We start from the raw sequence: 22811 nt of genomic DNA on the forward strand, positions 1-22811 counted from the left end.
CAGTTCTTTCTCAAGCTGCTGCTGAATTAATTTTGCAGATTTTGCCATTGTAATGTCTGTACAGAAATAAAGACACTGTTATAGTTTAAACCAGAAAGGGTCTCTTCCCAAAACTTCTTGCACATATGGAAAATTCCTATTTAAACCAGTAAGTTTCTTTTCCCTTTAGTTTTTTAAAAGAGCTTTTTACCATTAGTAGCTCCACTATCAAAGTAATAAGCTTTATATTTGCATGCATGGGTTTTCCTACAAAAATGCTTACAAATGTATTAAGCTTGTGACCCTAAAATTGACTAGTTCTTTCCTGAAAGTTTTCTACATCTTACAGACCTTTTAAATTAATATGTACAGAAGTCCAGCCAGTGTAACAGAAAGAACACCTACCAGTTTTTTTATTGTAACAAGAGCCTTCACTCTAACAGAAAAACCCTGTCATATAAAAGTAAACTAAGCAGATTTCCAGCTGATACTAAGATGGTATGTTACTCAAGTGCACCTTGGTAAGAGATAAACACTGGTTTGCACATAGCAGAACCCAAATAAATATTACTTACTCTCTTTATACTGAAGAGAAAAAACAGAGAGGTCAGGTAATGATTCTAAGACCGATTCCTGATTAGACATCATTAAGGTTATTACTACCTGATCACTTCTGAGAAATGCAATGGGCTCTTCATAGAATCAGAATTTTAATCTGAAAGAGGACCATAAAATCAACTAGTTTATCTTATTTTAGAGGTAATGAAACTGAAGCCTAGTTTCACTTGGTATGATGAAAAGTTTTTAATGGCTATGAGGTTAAAGAAAAACAACTTCTGCAAACTCCCCTTGATGAAATGTGCTGGAAGGTAAATTTGTTTGAAAGGAGAGACTCCCCCTCTGGCCCTCCACAACTGTGTGTGAGATGACATATTGTCAATCTGACAAAACAGCTTGGTAAATAAAGTAAAATGATTTATAATTTTAAAAAATGCAAAACACTGTATCAAAGAAAAACTGATCATAGTCACTCCTTTGTATGGTAAAACTCATGAAAATGCAGATGTATAAACAATTTTAAGATTTAAAATTCTTCATAGTCCATTAATAATTAGCTCTTTCTCAATAATAACAATCATAGATAAATGTATTAATTCTTAGTAGCAATCCCACAAAAATCTCAATTATGATTGCTGGAAAACATGATGGCACCTTGCTTATTGCAGGCGATTAAGAATGACGGTGTGTTCTTCAAACTCATACTGTCAATGAGAACTTGATAGAGAAACTCTGCCACATCTTTCACCTCTCGTTGGAAGGCTGCACTATCCACAACAAACACAACAGCCCTGGAGACAGAGAAAGAAAAAGCAGCATGTGAACATGCAACAGTGCAGCAGTGTGTTGAAAAATCATGTCCTTAACCTCAGCCAGTTCAATGCTAATGAATAACACACAACAGACTCACATGCAGATAGATATGCACACATGTAATCACACCACACAAATACTTAACAAAGGACTGCTGAGGAGACGCCAAGTGAAGTGTGTGCTTTTTTGATAACTGTGTACTTCTGGTGACTGTACAGCTTGAAATACTATTTTTTATCGAGTTGTATAAAAATGCAAAAAAAAACCCAAAAACAAAACAAAGGACTACCAAGTGTTACTATGTATCAATGACTGATCTAAAAAGATCAGTGCCTGGGTGGCCCAGTCAGTTAAGCATCAGACTCAGTCTTGGCTCAGGTCATGATCTCACAATTTGTGAGACTGAGCCCAATGTTGGTTAACACACTGGAGCCTGCTTAGGATTCCTACTCCCCCACACCGATCTCCCCTGTGCGTGCGCATGCTCTAACATACATACGTTAATATAATACATATGCATGTATACGTACATATATACACATATACACACTTATGTATACACACATATGTGCATATATATATACATACATATATACCTATACATATATATACGTATGTATATGAAGACGTTAATAGCAGAGCTGAATTTTAGCCAGACACAAAACTGGGACACAGATAGTCTGCAAAGTAGTGCATGCAGAGCACAAAGGAGTGGAACAGCATGGCCTAGAGAACTGAAGGTAGGAAAGGGGAGGGAGGAAACCAGGTAGCAAAGGGGAAAGACACACTGAGCTACAAAATTTATGCTCTTCCATTACAAAGAATATTGGTGCTTAATGGAAGACAGATACATATAAGAGGGTAATCTTATATTACCCAAGTAGGGCCCAACCTAAGGCAGCAACAGTGAGAATTCTCACGTGCTAGAAATAAAGAGGTATCAAAGCTTAAGCAAAGCAGTTCAGGAAAAATAACAGATAATAGACTGTAGGGACCAGGGTTTGAATACTCAGGTGTAACTGGAAAAGAGCAATGGCCAGAATGCAGTTGGGGAGCTGGAAGTGAACACCTAGCACAAAGCCTAGAACTCAAAAGCAGTCTAGTGGAGTCTGATGTGGGAAAATAATCCAGGAGGAATTGAAGTATCAGGTATCTTGAGTCTCACACAGCAGGGGTATGAATTTACATTCTGTCATGGTGTAAGATTCTCAAGCAGAAAGAGGGAGGCCCCCAGAAGGTGGGGCCAAGACGGCAGAACAACATGAAAGTTTTTTGTGTGTGTCTTGTCCCTGAAATGCAGCCAGATCAAAACTAAACCATCTTGCACACCTAGAAAACTGATTTGAAGATTAACACAACAATCTGCACAACCTGAACCACAGAACTCAGCAGGTACACAGCACAGAGAGGTGAACTGGAGGAGAGAGAAGCCACAGAAGGCAGGGAGCTGTTTTTGCTTGTGGAGAGAGGACAGGGACGGGGGAGACTATGGGAAAGCACCCCCCCACCCCACAAAAGCAGTTGGGGAGAAAAGGAAGAGTCTGCGAGGGACTGAACAAAGAAGGGAGAAAGGAGAAAAGAGGGGGGTTAAATTCCATTAAGACGGGGGAGCACAGAGTCTGAAACTCCGCAGCTCAATACCTGGCAGTGCTCCGGTGGGAAGAGTGAATCCCCAGGAGCAGAGAGTGAGGTCCGAGGGATCCTCGAGCCACATGTGGAGAGGCAGTTCCCCTCCTGGGAGGACATTTGGTAGAGGCTGTGTGGCCTCCCCACAGGCAAAGGTCCCAGCAGACCCCAGAGAACAACCACATTCATTGGTGTTGGGACAAGGGCATAAAGGGGAAAATCTGGTGCCAAACGTGTGCTGTGATTTACCATAATCCCTGAAACTCTGCTGCTACATGATCACACGAACTTCTTCTGGGGCGGGGTGGCACCCAGCCACAGTCTCTGGGCATCCGGCAGCAGCACCGTCTCCTGAAAGTTCCTGGGGGTGGGCAGGCACCTGGCCATTGCTCAATGAGACCCTCCCCAGACAGAACGGGTCAAAGCTGCAGTCCCTCAAAAGTGAGGGATTGGGAAACACAGCCCACCTTAGATAAAGCTCAGGAGGAAGGTGCCGCCTAGAAGCCTGACAGCTTGGTCACAGACAGTGTAAACACGGGGAGTGCACAGGAGCCAGAGACAAAGGAGGGAGGCTTAACTGATGGTCGGGGAGAGAACAGAGTTCTGATACTACAGACTGAGTAGGTGGATGATGCCATTTTCACTCCTCCCACACAGGCACATACATGCCTACATGTGCCACAACAATCTACCCCAGTAAGCTAAGCAGCACCACCTAGTGGAGAATGGAGTTGTTACACTAGGCCCCGTCCAACTGGGCCAACTGCCCTCAGGAGGACCACCACAAGTCTCTGCATGCTTAGTTTACAGACTATAAAGTGCTTCCTAGTTTGACTTCTAGGGGAAACCAATGTAATTTCAATTGTATTTTCTTCACTGATCCATCTATTCAATTTTTTTCTTTTTTTGTTATTCTTAAATACAGAAAGAGAAAATATTTTATGTTTTTATTGAAAAGATTTTTTCTTTTGTTTACTATAGTTTTGAATTTTTGGTAAATTTTTAAAATTCTATTTTCCTTCCATCATTTTATTGTATTCTATTTTATTGTGTTCATTTTTTCAAATGTTTTCTTTTTAATCTTTGTCTTTTTTCTCTAATATACCAAGCTCCTTTCAACAACCAGACCAAAACAGATATAGCATCTAGTATCCTTTGATATTTTTGTGTTGTCTTTAATTTTTATATTTTTTAATTTTTATTAATTCCTTTTCTTCCTTCAAAATGACACAAACGAAGGAATTCACCCCAAAAGAAAGAACAGTAAGAAATGACAGCCAGGGACTTAATCAACACAGATACAAGCAAGATGTCTGAACTAGAATGCAGAATCATGATCATAAGAATACTGGCTGGGGTCAAAAATAGATTAGAATCCCTTTCTGTGGAGATAAAAGAAGCAAAACCAGTCAGGATGAAATAAAAAATGCTATAACTGAGCTGCAATCTCGAATGGTTGCCATGGTGGCAAGGATGGATGAACCAGAGCAGTGAATCGACAACACAGAGGACAAACCTATGGAAAAGAGTGAAGCAGAAAAAAAGAGGAAGACTAAGTCAAAAGAGCATGATTGAAGAATTACAGAAATCAGTGACTCATTTAAAAGGAACATCAGAATCATATGAGTCCCAGAAGATGAAGTGAGAGAAAAAGGGGTAGAAGGGTTATGTGAGCAAATCATAGAAAACTTTCCTAACCTGGGGAAAGACACAGACATCAAAATCCAGGAAGCACAGAGGACTCCCATTAAATTCAACAAAAACAGACCATCAACAAGGCATATCATAGTCAAATTCACGAAATACTCAGGCAAGGAGAGAATCATGAAAGCAGCAAGGGAAAAAAAGTCCTTAACCTACAAGGGAAGACAGATCAGGTTCGCAGCAGACCTATCCACAGAAACTTGGCAGACTAGAAGGAGTGGCAGGATATATTCTATGTACTGAACTGGAAAAATAGGCAGGCAAGAATTCTTTATCCAGCAAAGCTGTCATTCAAAATAGAAGGAGAGATAAAAAGTTTCCCAAACAAAAATTAAAGAAAGGAGTTCATGACCACTAAACCAGCCCTGCAAGAAATTTTAAGGGTTACTTTCTGAAGGGAGAAAAGAGGGGAAAAAAATAGACCCAAAGCAACAAAGACTAGAAAGGGCCAGAAAACACACCAGAAACTCCAACTCTACAGGCAACATAATGGCAATAAATTCATACCTTTCAGTACTCACTCTAAATGTCAATTGTCTAAATGCTCCAATCAAAAGACAGAGTAGATAAGAAAACAAGATCCATCTATATGCTGTTTATAAGAGACCCACTTTAGACCTAAAGACACCTTCAGATTGAAAGTAAGGGGATGAAGAACCATCTATCATGCTAATGGTCGCCAAAAGAAAGCTGGACTAGCAATACTTACATCAAACAAACTAGACTTTAAAATAAAGACTGTAACAAGAGATGAAGAAGGGCTTTATATCATAATTAAGGGGTCTATTCACCAAGAAGATGTAACAATTGTAAACATTTATGTTCCAAACATGAAACACCTAAATATATAAATCAACTAATCACAAACATAAAGAAACTCATTGATAATAATACCATAATAGTAGGGGACTTCAACACCCCATTTACAACAATGGTCAGATCAACTAAACAGAAAATCAACAAGGAAACAATGGCTTTGAATGACACATTGGACCAGATGGACTTAACAGATATATTCAGAACATTTCATCCTAAAGCAGCGGAATACACATTCTTCTCCAATGCACATGGAACATTCTCCAGAATAGATCGCATACGGGGTCACAAATCAGCCCTCAACAAGTACAAAAAGATTGAGATCATACTATGCATATTTCAGACCACAACGCTGTGAAACTCAAAATCAACCACAAGAAAAAATGTGGAAAGATAACAAAACTTGGAGACTAAAGACTATCTCACTAAAGAATGAATGGGCTAACCAAGAAGTTAAAGAGGAAATTAAAAAGTACATGGAAGCCAATGAAAATGATAACACCACAGCCCAAAACCTCTGGGATGCAGCAAAGGCAGTCATAAGAGGGGAGTATATAGCAATCCAGGCCTTCCTAAAGAAGGAAGAAAGGTCTCAGATACACAACCTAACCTACACCTTGAAGAGCTGGAAAAAGCACGGCAAATAAAACCCAAAACCAGCAGATGACAGGAAATAATAAAGATTAGAGCAGAAATCAATGCCATGGAAACAAAAAACAAAACAAAACAAAACAAAACAAAACAAAACAGATCAAGGAAACCAGAAGCTGGTTCTTTGAAAGAATTAACAATATTGATAAACCCTAGCCAGTTTCATCAAAAAGAAAAAGGAAAGGACCCAAATAAATAAAAGCAAGAGTGAAAGAGGAGAGATCACAACCAACACAGCAGAAATACAAACAAGAGAATATTACAAGCAATTATACACCAATAAAATGGGCAATCTGGAAGAAATGGACAAATTCCTAGAAATATATAAACTACCAAATATAAAAACTGAAACAGTCAGAAATAGAAAATTTAAACAGACCCATAACCAGTAAAGAAATAGAATTAGTAATAAAAAATCTCCCAAAAAACAAGAGTCCAGGGCCAGATGGCTTTCCAGAGGAATTCTACCAAACATTTTTTTTTTTTAATGTTTATTTATTTCTGAGACAGAGAGAGACAGAGCATGAGTGGGGAAGGGGCAGAGAGAGAGAGGAGACACAGAATCAGAAGCAGGCTCTGAGCTGTCAGCACAGAGCCCGATGCGGGGCTCGAACTCACAAACTGTGAGATCATGACCTGAGCCACAGTTGGTCACTCAACCAACTGAGCCTCCCAGGCACCCCTCTACCAAACATTTAAAGAAGAGTTAACACCTATTCTGTTGAAGCTGTTCCAAAAAATAGAAATGGAAAGAAAACTTCCAAACTCTTTCTATGAAGCCAGCATTACTTTGATTCCAAAACCAAAGACCCCACTAAAAAGGAGAGCTACAGACCAATTTCCCTAATGAACATGGATGCAAAAATCCTCAACAAGATACTAGCAAACTGGATCCAACAATACATGAAAAGAATAATTCACCACGACCCCAAGTGGAATTTACACCTGGGCATCAGGGCTGGTTCAATATCTGCAAAACAATCAATGTGATACATCACATCAATAAAAGAAATGAGAAGCATATGATCCTCTCAATAGATGCAGAGAAAGCATTTGACAAAATACAGCATCCTTTCTTGATAAAAACCCTCAAGAAAGTAGGGATAGAAGGATCATACCTCAAGATCATAAAAGCCATATATGAACAGCCCAACACTAATATCATCCTCAATGGGGGGAAAAACTGAGAGCTTTCCCCCTAAGGTCAGGAACATAACAGGGATGTCCATTCTCGCCACTGTTATTCAACACAGTATTGGAAGTCTTAGCCTCAGCAATCAGACAACACAAAGAAATAAAAGGCATCCAAATTGGTCAGGAGGACCATCACTCTTCGCTAACCATCACTAACCATCACTCTTCGCAGATGACGTGATATTCTTATGGAAAACCCAAAGATTCTACCAAAAAACTGCTAGAACTGACCCATGAATTGAGCAAAGTCACAGGATATAAAATCAATGCAGAGAAATTGGTTGCATTCCTATACACCAATAATGAAACAACAGAAAGAGAAATCAAGGAATCGATCCCATTTACAAATGCACCAAAAACCATAAAATGCCTCAGGATAAATTTAACCAAAGAGGTGAAAAATCTATACACTGAAAACTATAGAAGGCTTGTGAAAGAAATTGAAGAAGACACACACAAAAAAGGAAAAATATTCCATGCTCCCAGATAGGAAGAATATTGTTAAAATGTCAACACTACCCAAAGCAATCTACAATGCAATTCAATGCAATCCCTATCAAAATAACACCAGCATTCTTCAGAGCTACAACAAAGAATCCTAAAATCTGTACAGAACCAGAAAAGATCCTGAATAGCCAAAGCAATCTTGAAAAAGAAAACCGAAGCTTGGGGCGCCTGGGTGGCTTAGTCGGTTGAGAGTCCGACTTTGGCTCAGGTCATGATCTTGCAGCTCGTTGAGTTCGAGCCCCGCGTCGGGCTCTGTGCTGGCAGCTCAGAGCCTGGAGCCTGTTTCAGATTCTGTATCTCCCTCTCTCTCTGCCCCTCCCCTGCTCACGCTCTGTCTCTCTGTCTCAAAAATAAATAAACGTTAAAATAAAAACAAAAAACAAAACAAAAAAAAAACCCCGAAGCTGGAGGCATCACAATCCAGGACATCAGGCTGTATTACAAAGCTGTAATCAAGACAGTACACTACTGGCACAATAAGAGACACTCAGATCAACAGAACAGGACAACCCAGAAATGGACCCACAAGTGTATGGCCAACTCATCTTTGACAAAGCAAGAAAGAATATCCAATGGAATAAAGACAGTCTCTTCAGCAAATGGTGCTGGGAAAACTGGACAGCGACATGCAGAAAAATCAACCTGGACCACTTTCTTACACCAGACACAAAAATAAACTCAAAATGGATGAAAGACCTAAACATAAGATAGGAAGCCATCAAAATCCTAGAGTTCTGAGAAAGCAGGCAAAAACCTCTCTGACCTCAGCCGCAGCAACTTCCTACTCAACACCTCCCAGAGGCTAGGGAATCAAAAGCAAAAATGAACTATTGGGACCTCATCAAAATAAAAAACTTCTGCACAGCGAAGGAAACAATCAGCAAAACTAAAAGGCAACCGACAGAATGGGAGAAGATATTTGCAAACAATGTATCAGATAAAGGGTTAGTATCCAAAATCTATAAAGAACTTATCAAACTCAAGACCCAAAAAACAAATAATCCAGTGAAGAAATGGGCAAAAGACATGAATAGACACTTCTCCAAGGAAGACATCCAGATGGCCAACAAACACATGAAAAAATGCTCAACATCATTCATCATCAGGGAAATACAAATCCAAACCACAATGAGATACCACCTCACACCTGTCAGGCTAATGGCTAACATTAACAACCCAGGCAATGACAAATGTTGGCAAGAATGTGGAGAAAGAGGATCTCTTTTGCACTGCTGGTGGGAATGCAAACTGGTGCAGCCACTCTGGAAAACAGTATGGAGGTTCCTTAAAAAATTAAAAATAGAACTACTCTACAACCCAACAATTGCACTACTAGGTATTTATCCAAAGGATACAGGTGTGCTGTTTCGAAGGGGCACATGTACCCCAATGTTTACAGCAGCAATATCAACAATAGCCAAAGTATGGAAAAAGCCCAAATGTCCATTGAGGAATGGATAAAGAAGATGCGATATATATACACATATATATATATATATGTATATATATGTATATATACGTGTGTGTGTGTGTATGTATATGTATATATACGTGTGTGTGTGTGTATGTATATGTATATATACGTGTGTGTGTGTGTGTGTGTGTGTGTATGTATATATATATATATATATATATATATATATATATATATATATAGGATGGAATATTACTCAGCAATCAAGAATGAAATCTTGCCACTTGCAACAAAGTGCTTGGAACTAGAGAGTATTATGCTAAGTGAAATTAGTCAGAGAAAGACAAATATATGACTTCACTCATGAGGAATTTAAGATACAAAACAGATGAATTTAAGGGAAGGGAAGCACAAATAACATAAAACAGGGAGAGGGACAAAACATAAGAGACTCTTAAATACAGAGAACAAACAGAGGGTTGCTGGAGGGGTTGTGGAAGGGGGATGGGCTAAATGGGTAAGGGGCATTAAGGAAGCTACTCCTGAAATCATTGTTGCACTATATGCTAACTAATGTGGATATAAATTTAAAAATAACTATAAAAAATTATCTTCTAGAAAGTTAATACTTATCAAATATTAGCTTCTTTCATATGAGTAACAGTATATGAGAAGCAAAATGTCAAGAAACAAATGGGGCAAGAACCATACAATGGAGGCAGAAATGCACCCCCCCCCCCGCCTTTCTTTAAAATAAAGAGGCTAATTGAGAAAAAAAAAAAATGGGCAGACTCCATGAACCCCTAGGGCTCCCAACAGGAGGAAATATGAATCCTTTCTAGAGAGAGGCTTTCATATCCTAAAGCAGTAAAAAACAACAATCACAACAACAACAAAATATTAAAAACACAATACCATTATCATCCCCCCCCCCCTCCCCAAATGAACCTTTGGTATAAGTCTAATAAAATATGTCAAGATCTGTATCAGGAAAACTACAAAACTGATCAACAGAATCAAAGTGTAACTAGATAAACAGAGACATTCCACAATCATGGATACAAAGACTAAACAGTTTCAAAATGTCTCTTCTTCCCAACTCAATCTATAGATACAATTAAATCCAATCAAAACCTCAGCAACTTATTCCATGGATACTGACACATTCTACAGTTTATATGGAGAGGCAGAAGACCCAGAATAGCCAACATAATAATGAAGAACAAAGCTGGAGGACTGACTCTGCCCAACTTACTATAAAGCTTTAGTTAACCAAGACAGCAGGTCCTGATGAAAACAGAGATCAAAAGAACAAAGTCCATTAATCTGGTCAAGGGCAATACAGATGGTCCCTGACTTACAATGGTTCAACTTACAATTTTTTTTTTACTTTACAAAGGTGTGAAAACAATACGCATTCAGTAAAAACCAGACTTCAAATTTTGAATTTTAATCTTTTCCTGGGCTGGCAATATGCAGAACAATCTCTTGTGATACTGGGCAGCAGCAACGAGCCACAGCTCCCAGTCAGGCACTCGACTGCAAAGGTAAATAATCAATACACAGAACCAGTCTGTTTTTCACTTTTACTACAGATTTCAACAAGTTACATTAAGATTTTCAACACTTTTATTATAGGCTTTGTGTTAGATGATTTTGATGAACTGTAGGCTAATCTAGGTGTTCTGAACACATTTAAGGCAGGCTAGGCTAAGCTATGATATTCGGTAGGTGTATTAGATGCATTTTCAATTTTCAATTTACTATGGGTTTATCAGAATATAATCCTATTATAAGTCAAGTAAGATCTGTACAACAAAACAAAGATAATCTTTTCAACAAATGATGCTGGAACAGCTAAATACCCACATGCAAAAATATGAATACATACAATGAATAAATATAGGCTGTATACTTTTCAGAAAAATTAGCTCAAAATGGATCACATACCTAAATGTAAACCACAAAAGCACAAAACTCCTCAGAGAGAACACGGGAGAAAATCAAGGTATCTTGGGTCTGGCAATGATTTTCTAGATACAACCCTAAAGGCACAATCCATGAACAAAGATCAATAAACTGATCTTTTATTGAAAGATACAAATTTCTGCTCTACAAACGTCAGCATCAGAAGAATGAGCCACAGACTGGTAGGAAGTATTTGCAAAAGATCTGATAAAGGACTGTTATCCAAAATATATAAAAAACTCATATAACTCCATTTAAAAATAGGTCAAGGAACTTTTATAGACACCTCCCCAAACAAGATTTATAGAGAGCAAATAAGTACATGAAAAGATGTTCCCCATCATATCAACGTCTTCATGGAAATGCAAATTAAAGCAGTTAGGTATTACTACCTATGTATTAGAACAGCTAAAATCTATAACACTGACAACACTAAAGGCTGGTCAGGATGAAGAGCAACAGGAACTCTTGTTTATCGCTGGTGAGAATGCAAAATGGTGCAGCCACTTTGGAAGACAGTTTGGCAATTTCTCGCAAAGCTAAACATACTCTTACCATATAATTCTTCAATTGCACTCCTTGATATTCACCCAAAAACTAATGTCCATACAAAAACCTACACGCGATTTTTATACCAGCCAAGAAGTCGTTAGGCAGGTGAAAGGATAAACTGTTTACATCCAGACAAAGACATACTATTCAGCATTAATAAGAAATGAACTATCACACAATGAAAAAATATGGAAGCAACATGAATATATATTAGTAAGTAAAAGAAGCCGCCCTGCAAGTCTACATACTGTATGATTCCAATTATATGACACTCTAGAAAAGGCAAAGCTATGGGAACTATAAAAAAGATGAGTAGTTTTCAGGGATTAGTGGACAGACAGGGATGAATTAGCATAACACGGAGGATTTTTAGGATGGTGAAAACAGTCTGTATGATACTGTCAATGGTGAATACACGTCATTATACATTTGTTCAAATCTGTAGAATGTACACCAAGAGTGAATCCTAATGCAAAACACAGACTCAGGGGCACCTGGGTGGCTCAGTCGGTTAAATGTCTGACTTTAGCTCAGGTCATGATCTCACAATCCGTAGGTTCGAGTCCAGAATCAGGCTCTGTGCTGACAGCTGAGCCTGAAGCCTGCTTCAGATTCTGTGTCTCCTTCTCTCCCTGCCCCTCTCTCGCTCGCTCGCTCGCTCATTCACTCACTCACTCTCTCCCTGTCTCTCACAAAAATAAACAAACAAAAAAAACACACAGACTCAGAATGATTACGATGTGTCAGTGTAGCTTCATCAATTGTAACAAATGAACATTCTGGTGGAAGGTGCTTATAACAGGGAAGGCTATGCATATGCTGGCTCAAGGGCAGGGGGATGTAATATGGGAAATCTCTAGATCTGTTGCTCAATTTTGCTCTGAACCAAAAACTGCTCTAAAAAAGTTTATTTTTTAAAAAATTCACACAACAGTCTCATCCATGATAGACTGCTCATCATCACCATCTTGTGGGCAAGGAAGAAACAACAAAATAAAAGTCAAGACATCTTCATAAATAATGAAAGAAATAACTACCACATTCCATCAAACCTAAGATTCCTCAATTAAAAGACACATTCTTATTTCAGGTACAACTAAGAAAGAGAAAAATACTGCCAATTAAACTATGACACAAACAACCATAAAAAGCATTCATTCTAATTTCATAGATAATAAAATGTCTTAAAATCAATGAAATGTGGTATTAAAAAAAAAAAAAATCAATGAAATGTGGTATATTATTTCCCTCGTAAGTTTTCACCAGTGTGAGAGACAAAACAAGAATAAACTGCAGCACAAGAATTTCAGGAAATAAGAGTAACACTAGGACAATACTAAAAGAAATAAGAAAATATTGTTCTGTACTTTTGAGACATTAAATTTGGGTAATTTAAGAACAGAAATATATAATATTGGATTTAAATAACTTCTAGGATTTCACCTAGCTTTAAAATTCCTTTTTCAGATTTTAATAGCTCTACATGTAATTACAATTTGTCCTCAAAGGAAATGAAAATTTTATTAACATGGTAAGTGTTAATGCTTTCTGAACACTCTTGAGAAACACTTTCAAACATTATCTCATACAATCCTCATAAAAACCAGTAAAGGTGGGCTTGCAAACCAGACATGGTTGACCCCAGGGTCTATGCTTTCCTTGGCAGGGCAGCAGGCTGCCTCCTGAATACCACCAGAGCAAATATGGGTGACCTTGATATACAGATTCAGGCAAGTTCACTCTAAATCCTACTTACCTGGCTGAAGCCTTAAAACGCTCTAAGAATTGAAGTCTCAAGCTCTCATGGCCAGGGAGATCAATCAAGGTCAGGCTAGCACCCTAAGGATGACAGCAATAACATTAAATGAATATTGTGGTCCTGATTCACATTCATAACATAAACTTTTCATATCAGATTTCAAGTACCAGAACAGTGTCCAATTCATTAATGAACAAAAAAAGGTTCACCATAATTAATGAATCAAACAAAAGTTCACAAAGCATCTTCTGTTTATAAATCATTAGTAGAGGCTCCAGGGATTTAACAGGGAGTAAAAACAGATATGATCCCTGTTCCAACAGGGTTTATAATATAATATATAATAAAAGATCAACACGGGGTGCCTGGGTGGATCAGTCTGTTAAGGGTCTGACTCTTAATTTCAGCTGAGGTCATGATCTCTTGGTTCGGGAGACTGAGCCCCACGTTGGGCTCTGTGCTAACAGCTTGGAGCCTGCTTGAGATTCTCTCTCTCCCTGCCCCTCCCCAACTCAAGTGCTCAGGCATTCTCGAGCACATGCACTCTCAAAATAAATAAACTCTAAAAAAAGAAAGATCAACACAATGCAAAATTATATATAAATGTAAAATTACAACTTTGATAAATGCTCCAAGGGCACCTAAGAAACCTGACCCTGTGAGGGAGTCATGGAAGTGTGGTCCATCTGAGGCTGGAGAAATATATCAGTATGAATAAAGACAAAAACATGTGAAAAGAGTAGTAAATTCTAACAAAGTAAATAAAGTAATAGGAGACCTACACTTTACCACACCATGTTACCATTACAGGGATCCCCAATCTTTGTAACAACAAAACATTCCTTTACATTCCCACTATAATTTAATTTTTAAATATTTGTTGACAAGACACACCATTTATTTGTTCCAAATGTCAATATTTTGTGTGAATCACGGAAACGGGAGGGGGGTGTTGTGTCCCTCCTGAGTCGACTCATTAAGCACCCACTTAAGGACTATTCATTCCAGGTCTTCATTCTTGACCTCAGGTTCAATATGGATATGGCTTTGCTCATAGACTCTCTGGTATAATCCTGATACACTTATCAGGCCCATGGAACCTTTCTCCGATGTTCTACCTTATCCACAGCCAGCCTTAACCACACTGTTCAGCAGGAGGGAGTCAGTATCATGCACAGATCTGACATGATTACAGCTGGATTATGACCTGTCACTTTGTGTAGTCTTTTATGGGTAAAAATATGTGTGCTAGCTTAAAAAAAAAAAAAAAAAAAAAAAAATTCTGTTAAGAGTCTAGGGACCTCAGGTTGGGACCGACTACCACATTTCATAATCAGCACTACACCACTATAAGCAATTCAGAAAGAATATTAATGATACACTGAGAGAGGGACTAGATCTAAAACATACTGGAGTGGGGGGGGATGTGGAGAGAAGGATTGAAAAACAAGGGAGGAATGTTCTACATTTTCAAATAAAAAATATGCAGGCCTCATATGTAAAGTTTTCCAAAAGCTGTATTAAAAAAGTAAAAAAAAAGATATAGTAAATTTAATTTAATAAATATATTATTTAACCCAATATATCTAAAATATCTTTTTAATGGGGCGCCTGGGTGGCTCAGTCGGTTAAGCGGCCGACTTCGACTCAGGTCATGATCTCACGGTCCGTGAGTTCGAGCCCCACATCGGGCTCTGTGCTGACAGCTCAGAGCCTGGAGCCTGTTTCAGATTCCGTGTCTCCTTCTCTCTGACCCTCCCCCGTTCATGCTCTGTCTCTCTCTGTCTCAAAAATAAATAAACGTTAAAAAAAAATAATAAATTTAAAAAATAAATAAATAAATAAAATATCTTTTTAACAAGTAAAAAACTCAAGAAATTGTTGCCATTTTACTTTTTTTTTTCTCATGCCAAGTTCAAGATCTGGTGTATACTTTACACTTACAACACCCCTCAATTTGGACTAGTCACATTTGAGGTGCTCAATAGTCACACATGGCCAATGGCTATTCTATTGGAAAAGCACAAGTTTAAAGTATACCCTGGGATATCCCACTTAAAAAATCTGGCCCAAGTGCCCCAAGAATTAAAGATCTCCCAAACCTGAACTTTCAAAACCTAAAATCTTGGGAGTTTAAAAATGACTGGGCTAGAAAGAGTGCTGTTATTGAAAAATGCAAAAAATATCTGTAAGACATTTAAAAGAATGTTTATCTTTGTTTACAATGTTTAATTCTGGAGGCACCAAAAAAGCAGAAAAGGTCTCTAAGATAACCACTTTAATTCATCGATTTATACATCTAACCCTCCAACCAGCCACCTAACCTTTCCTCCACTCACCAAATACCTATGCATTACAATCGACTTGGCAGTCACTTTCCACATTCTGGGGCTACACAGATACACAAAAAGTCCTTCTCATGATTCCTTACTGGTATTTTTGAAATATACTCATATATACTAAGATAGCCATTGCAATATTGTAAAATAAAGATTATAACAAACAGTTCATTAATAGAGCTCTTACTAAATTAGAACTTAATTGAATGGTACAGCCAAATACTCACAAATCAACTAGGCAGCACTATGTGTACAAATGAGGGAGAAAAACAAAACAACCCAACCACATCATATTGTTTAAAAAAAAACAAAAACAAACAAAACAAAACAAAAAACAGTGGGCAGAATAGACTATTAAAAAGAAAAAAAGGGGCACCAGGTGGCTCAGTCAGTTAAGCATCCGACTTTGACTCAGGTCATCATCTCATAGTTTGTGAGTTTGAGCCCTGCATCAGTCTCTCTGCTGTCAGCACAGAGCCTGCTTCAGATCCTCTGTCTCTCTCCCTGTACCCTTCCCTCGCTCACACACACACACACACACACTCTCTCTCTCAAAAATAATAAATAGTTAGGAAAAAAAAGAAAAAAAAATTGAGGTGCCTGGCTGGCTCAGTTGATGGAGCGTGTAACTCTTGATCACGGCACGGAGTTCAAGTCCCAGGTTGGATACAAAGATTGCTTAAAGGGGCGCCTGAGTCTCTGAGTCGGTCAAGAGTCCGCCTTCAGCTTAGTTCATGATCTCATGGTTTGCAGGTTCGAGCCCTGCATCAGGCTGTGTGCTGACACCTAAGAACCTGGAGCCTGCTTTGGATTCTGTGTCACCCTCTCTCTCTGCCCCTCTCCTGCTCGCACTCTGTTTCTCTCTCTTTCAAAAATAAATAAATGGGGAAAAAAAAAAAAGGCTGCTTAGAAATAAAATCTTTAAGAGAAAATTAAAGGGTACACAGATATATCTGCATATACATAGACCATCTGAAGGGTACACAGAAAAATGGTAAGTTATTACCTCTAAAGAGAAGACCTAGTAGGGATGGGAAAGGCAAAATTACTTTTCATCTAATATTCTTTTTTTTGTTTATTTGAGAGAGAGAGAGAGAGAGAGAGAGAGAAAGAGACAGAAAGAAGGAGAGCAAGAGAACATGCGGGGGACGGGCAGAGAGAGAGGGAGACAGAAGACCCAAAGTGGGTTCCATGCTGACAGCAGAGAGATTAATGCAGGGCTTGAACTCAGGAACTGCGAGATTATGACCTGAGCTGATGCCAGATGCTCAGCCGACTGGGCCACCCAGGTGCCCCAAACCAAATATTCTTTTTAACCTTTTGAAATTTGGTCCCATTACATATATTACCTATTCAAAATATAAATGAAAAGGCTTAATGCTCACCCTTAAGAACTCATGGTAAAGTTGGAAAGAAGACAAGAAACAAAAACTAGTAAAATGTGATGTAACATCAGTGTGCATGAGGTACAAAGCAGGGGATGGTATGATTAAATCTGCTGCTTGGATGACCGAGAGCAGAATGTGTTACATGGACTCTACTTATCCATAAAAATAAGATATGAATGGTACCTACACCCTCAGACTAATTCATCCTACAAATGTCCTTTCCTGACAGACCAAAGTAAAGTAAAATTGTCAGACTTCCAACATTCTAGGAAACCCTTACCCTGGTATTGTTGACTCTGTACAGAGCAGAGCTGTCAGTGATCGATGTCTGAGTGTCTCTATAAAGGCCAGTTAACAACTGTTAAAAAAACAAACAACAATATGAGGGAGATCAGAGTAAATATATAAATAGCAAATATAAAGAAAATAATTTTGTTCTAACTCTCTAATGGGTCAGGTCAAATAAATGAGTATTGCTTGCAACAACTGAAAAGGACTATATTGTTTTTTCCTTATAGAAAAATCTAATTAATTGCATCTTCATTCCCCTCTCCACAATGAAAGGATGGGGGTGGGGAAACTAGTTTCAAATGGTTAGTGGCCAAATTTACCAACATTCCATAAATATTTTTAATCATCACAAATGACTGCAAATTGTATTTCTGTAGTAGAAAGGAAATAATTTATCCTCTCAAAAGAAGAATAAGAAGAAAACCTCTGCTATGCTCTGTAACAAAAAACGGTTTAAAATACTAAAAAGATTAAATATTTGTGAAAAGATGGCTAAGTAATCCAATATGTCAAAGAATCAATCTTTTAAAAACCCTCCTTGACAAGTTCTCAGAAAAGTTTGTTACACAACAAATTATACACCCTACAGACATCACTGTCTTTTATCTTTCCAGCTTTTCTGGCATCCTTGGCCACCACAAGAGAAGGGTTACATAAAACCCTTAAATGGGATAAGGACTAAATGTCAGTATCTGGCAAGTGCCAAGAAAACAGAAATGGTGAAAAAAAATTCAATTTATGAGTTTTTCAAGTGTCTTAGCAAGTTTTTCAAGTCTTTTCAAGTGAGTCAAGAATTAACTCCCCAGTTATCAATATCAGCCTCCTTTCCTTTCACAAGAATATTAGGATGGCCTAAAATCTTCTATCAAGTTTAGGAGAGAGGTAAATCAAAGCATTTACTCTGACAAAGAGCAATGTTTTCCCAGAGTCACACAGGCCAACAAGAAGAACAGCTCTTTGACTGCTCCTTCTGCTCCGGATGAACTTCCAGAACACTGTGGAACAGAGAAAAACAACCAAAGTTATGCCTTGTAGTATCACTAGTATGCCTGTACGGTTGGGGTAGGGAAGTTAACAGAAGTCTACCACAGAACACCTCATTCAGCCGGATCTCAGTTTTTATTGTATTTTTACCACCATTACAATCGTTTTTGTTGTTGTTAACAGTGGGAAGGCCTGAGTTGTGTAAATAGACTTCTCGGTTCTTGGATTCCCATAAAGTGGGATGTTGTGCCCCCAAGCTTCTAACGTGTAACCTATTTAACACCGTCCAGGGACTCCACCGAGTGCCGGCCACTATCAACTGCCAACCTTCCTGTGTCTACACCCCCATCCCGACTGTGGACTCCTCAAGTGCAATCTTGTCTTACTATGTATTCTCAGTTCCCAGGACACAAACTTGGAATAAAGAGCCCGAGAGTCTTGGTAATAAGAGCAAAAAAAGGAAGAGGGGGTGGGGGTAAGGACCACGCGCTCAGGCATAACAGGGGCCGATGAAGAAAGAGCAACCCGTGCACCCAAGGACGAAGACGTCCAAGGGTCGCAGGAGATCCTCTTTAACGCAGCACTACTCCCGCTGCTTCAGGTAACAGGGCAGGTTGGTGTAAGAAGTTAGTCTCCCTCTACAGATGCTCCTCAAACGCCTTCGCCTCCCGGCGTCGGCGGTCTGCACAAGCCGAGTCCAAGCCGGGACCCCGCCCGCCGTGAACCCGCCAAAACCACCGGCCACCTCTTTACCCAGCGTCAGCAGCACTGCGAGAAGCGCCACCACGATTGACAGCAGCGTCGGGTCCCTCTGCTGTAGCTCCTGCCGCAAGGAGTCTAAGTAGGGTTGGAAGGCGCCCCCGACACTGCCTCCATTCCCCATCCGCCGCGACTCCGCGGAAGCCATGGCTGAGATGCGTGTCTCCAGCGCCGGGAAAGCAACGTGGCCCTGGGCTCTGCGCAGGCGGCCGAAGCGGAGCATCACGGGAGTGGTAGTTCCTAAGTTGTATTTCCTCCTTTCGGGACCCGGATCGCGAAGGTCCTGATGGGAGTTGCAGTTCTCATGAACACTACATCGAGCCAGCGGTATTTCACGAGTGAAACTTTTATCTTTTAAGATAGGAGTCAAATGTCGCCACACTTTTCATAGTTGTTGACGGAATGATGGATGAATAAAATGAATTGCTTAAGAAATCGGCACTGAGGATTTCCAGTCACTCGCTTTGTGAGGTGAGTCTTGTGAGGATCTCAAGCATTACACAAACATTTCATCTGACTATAATATGGCATGGAATTTGACAGAGGATGTACGGTGCGACATGGAAATACAGAAAGGGACGCTTAGTCCACCTTAGGTTCAGAGAAAAGCTCCTGGAGCAACGTGACGGGAACTGAGCATGAGGGATGCGTTAGCTTCCGCAGGTGTAAAAGGAGAAAGCTTTGTGTTGAAGAAAACGAGCAATTCAATGCACCTATACTGTAAATCTAGGGCTGTAACTGAGATTTCTACACGGAGAGAAGCAACTAGGAAGATCAGAGCGTGGGGTGGAGCTGTTGAAAACTGTAGCTGCCATTCCTCTCCAGAGCGGGCAGCCACTACTTTGCCAGGCGGACATATGTGGGACCAAAGTGGCCCGTTCTTCCAGTTTTTCCAGAGAAGCCAGAAAGGGAAATGCTCCATTTTTCAAATTTCAGCAAGTCATGAAAAACATTAAAACAAACAAGCAAACAAACACTTGTCGCCTAAATAAAACACCTATGGGGCCAGAAGTGGTCAGCTTAGGGGCTGCCACTTTGCATTCTGTCATTAAGCTGGTATCATTTCTGCAGAAGTGGCAGGAGATGAAGCGGGAAAGGTTGGCAGGAGTGACCTGAAGGGATAATGTGTTATGCTGAGGAGCCTAGATTTTATCCAGAATGCAATGAGAAATGTCATTTGGGGGTAACATAGATGAATGGCAGATAAATGGACAACTGTGATTTGAGAGAGGAGAGACTGAGGCAGGGAGACCAACTGGGAGCTGTTCAGTGTTTTGGCAAAAGATGCACAGGGTCTGAACCAGAACAGAGGTAGGTGTGGGAAGGAAGCCACAGATTTGAAAGATGTGTAGAAGGAAAATATAGAATGTGGTGATTCATTGGATGTGATGAGTCAAGAGGGAGAGTTATCAGGACTGCATCTGAAGCAGTTGGTGCGGGGTACTGGAAAGATCAGAGTGCATAAAGTGAATTAGAGAGGGGCTTCGGGACTGAGGGCATAACCAGAATGAAAATTGCCTCTGTTTTCTATATATTGAGTTTCAGATGCCTCTGAGCGTGGGGAAATAGGTTCTACTTACATAAATGGGTTAGAAAAAAGCTTAGGGCCGCCACGGGGCAAAAGTGCCTGAAGTTAGGTAGCCAGATACTGTAATGGGATCATGAGCAATTTGTTATATCACCTGCAGGAAATTACTTTCCATCTGGCGCCAATGTATCTTCATCACAGACTCCACTTGCCCCCGCCCCCGGACCCTTTGCTTCTTACACAAACAAGTTAATGATTACTATCTGATAGTTTTCTTCACATTCACCACGTGTATAGGATCTTGTTTTCTTCACATTCACCACGTGTATAGGATCTTGTTTTCTTCACGTTCACCACGTGTGTAAGATCTTGTTTTCTTCACGTTCACCACGTGTGTAAGATCTTGAGCGCTCAATAAATATGGAGATGAAACCCCTATTAAGGCCTCTTGTCTCCTCTCAGACATTAGCCTCTCTCATATTCAATTCTGCATTTACTCTCTTGCTGGACAAGACAGAAGTCCAGTCTCATAGTCTGTGACATCTGAGAATTCTAAAATCTTATATTAAGCTGGTGATCCAGTAAACAAATGTACATTTTCAGCAATAGGTGCTATATTGTCATCTTAGTGTCAAACATAAACAAGTGGTCATTAAAATCATGGAGAGAATGGAAAGTGAGGAGAAAGGAACTTGCAGAGAAGCCTAATAAGGAAGAGTCAGTGACAAAGGAGTAAAACATATCCTGGAAGTGGTCAGCAGCATGTCTTGTAACAAAGGGGCTCCTGTGATGAGGGCTTGAATGAAAAGTGAGCTCAGAGGAAACACTGGGGTAAGTCAGGGGGTAGGGTCATGGTATGGAAGCAAGACTGTGGTAGATGGAGAAGAGGGTGGTTAATGAAGACAATTGTCAACATTAATGAGTACTTGCTAGTACCAGGCATTGTTTTAAATAATTTTAATTTATTAATTTGTTTAATCCTCACAGTGATCCATTATTCCAATTTTACAGAGGCAAACTGAGGCAGGGGTTAAGTAACTTATCTATTAAGCCCAGGCAGTTGGGCTCCTTTATGCTTAACTATATGCTCTAACATAGTACAATTCATTTTCCAGGCATTCCGTTGATAAATGTAGGCAATAGTCACTCCAGATTAAGAAAGGATGTTTAGGATGTGAGGCTAAAGAAAGTAAACCAACTACTTTATTTTAAATTAGAACTATCAATTAAAACTATCAGAACTGGCAGTAATTTTACCACATTCTCTTTTTTTTCTTTCTTTCTTATGGTTCTGGTCCCTGTTCTGTATCCACTACCCAGTGCGTACACACATGCACATGCACACACACACACACACACACACACACACACACATCCTTTGTAATAACCATTGATTCCTCTGTTAGGAGCTAAAAATGCAGGGAAGGGGGAAGGGCTGAACAGGAGAACACTCACCATAACTGTCCTAACTGTATAAGAATTTTTGGCCAGAGCTATGTGAATGAAAAAGTGCTTGGTGGTAAAATTTGGGAATGATGAAAGAATGGTTTAACAAGACACAGACTTTTTTTCCAGGATGTTTCCTGGCTAAAGGCAGAAGAAATGCCATTCTCATGAATGAGAGCAGGAGGGAATCTGCTGTTTCCTGTCCTCTCACATCTCTGTCAACACATGCTTCCAGGAGGTGTGTGGAGATGAACCCAGAGGAAGGACAGGCAGATACTGACTGCTGCTTGCTGACCGTGTTTTGCTCCTTTACTCAAATAGCAAATGAAGAGAGTTCTAGTGAAACAAACATAGACAATTTTTCCCTCTCTCCCATTAATTAAAATGTCCCATTCTCCAGACACATTTCCCCCTGTTCTTCTGTTCCCAATAGCTCCAAAGCACACTGGAAATGATCTCAGACTCAGGGACATCAATCGTATGATTCCCGTATTCTGGCTTATCTCTTTAACTTTGTTTCTTTGGGGGGAAAAAA

The 22811-nt window shown here is 39.5% G+C and overlaps 1 protein-coding gene across 1 annotated transcript; it reads right to left on the minus strand.

Annotated features, from left to right (window-relative positions):
- SRPRB (SRP receptor subunit beta) lies at positions 1-19507 on the minus strand. Its single transcript, XM_042954904.1, has 8 exons — positions 19297-19507; positions 18460-18554; positions 17549-17626; positions 13539-13621; positions 1192-1328; positions 643-694; positions 555-564; positions 1-56 (listed from the first exon to the last, which is right to left on the minus strand). The coding sequence occupies exons 1-6, from the start codon at positions 19448-19450 to the stop codon at positions 690-692; spliced, it is 552 nt and encodes a 183-aa protein (XP_042810838.1). The 5' UTR covers positions 19451-19507; the 3' UTR covers positions 1-56; positions 555-564; positions 643-689.
- Between the last annotated feature and the right edge of the window lie 3304 nt (positions 19508-22811).

The sequence above is a fragment of the Panthera leo genome, chromosome C2, assembly GCF_018350215.1.
Source record: "Panthera leo isolate Ple1 chromosome C2, P.leo_Ple1_pat1.1, whole genome shotgun sequence".
Classification (NCBI taxonomy): domain Eukaryota; kingdom Metazoa; phylum Chordata; class Mammalia; order Carnivora; family Felidae; genus Panthera; species Panthera leo.

Bases quoted from the DNA above. Each gene is read 5' to 3' on its own strand.
- SRPRB (XM_042954904.1), bottom strand. From the start codon at position 19,450: ATGGCTTCCGCGGAGTCGCGGCGGATGGGGAATGGAGGCAGTGTCGGG. The intron at 17,627-18,459 runs GTAAATGCTTTG...TTTTTTTAACAG, and splicing joins AAACATTGCTCTTTGTCAGA to TTGTTAACTGGCCTTTATAG. The intron at 13,622-17,548 runs GTAAGGGTTTCC...TGTCATCCTTAG, and splicing joins ACAGAGTCAACAATACCAGG to GGTGCTAGCCTGACCTTGAT.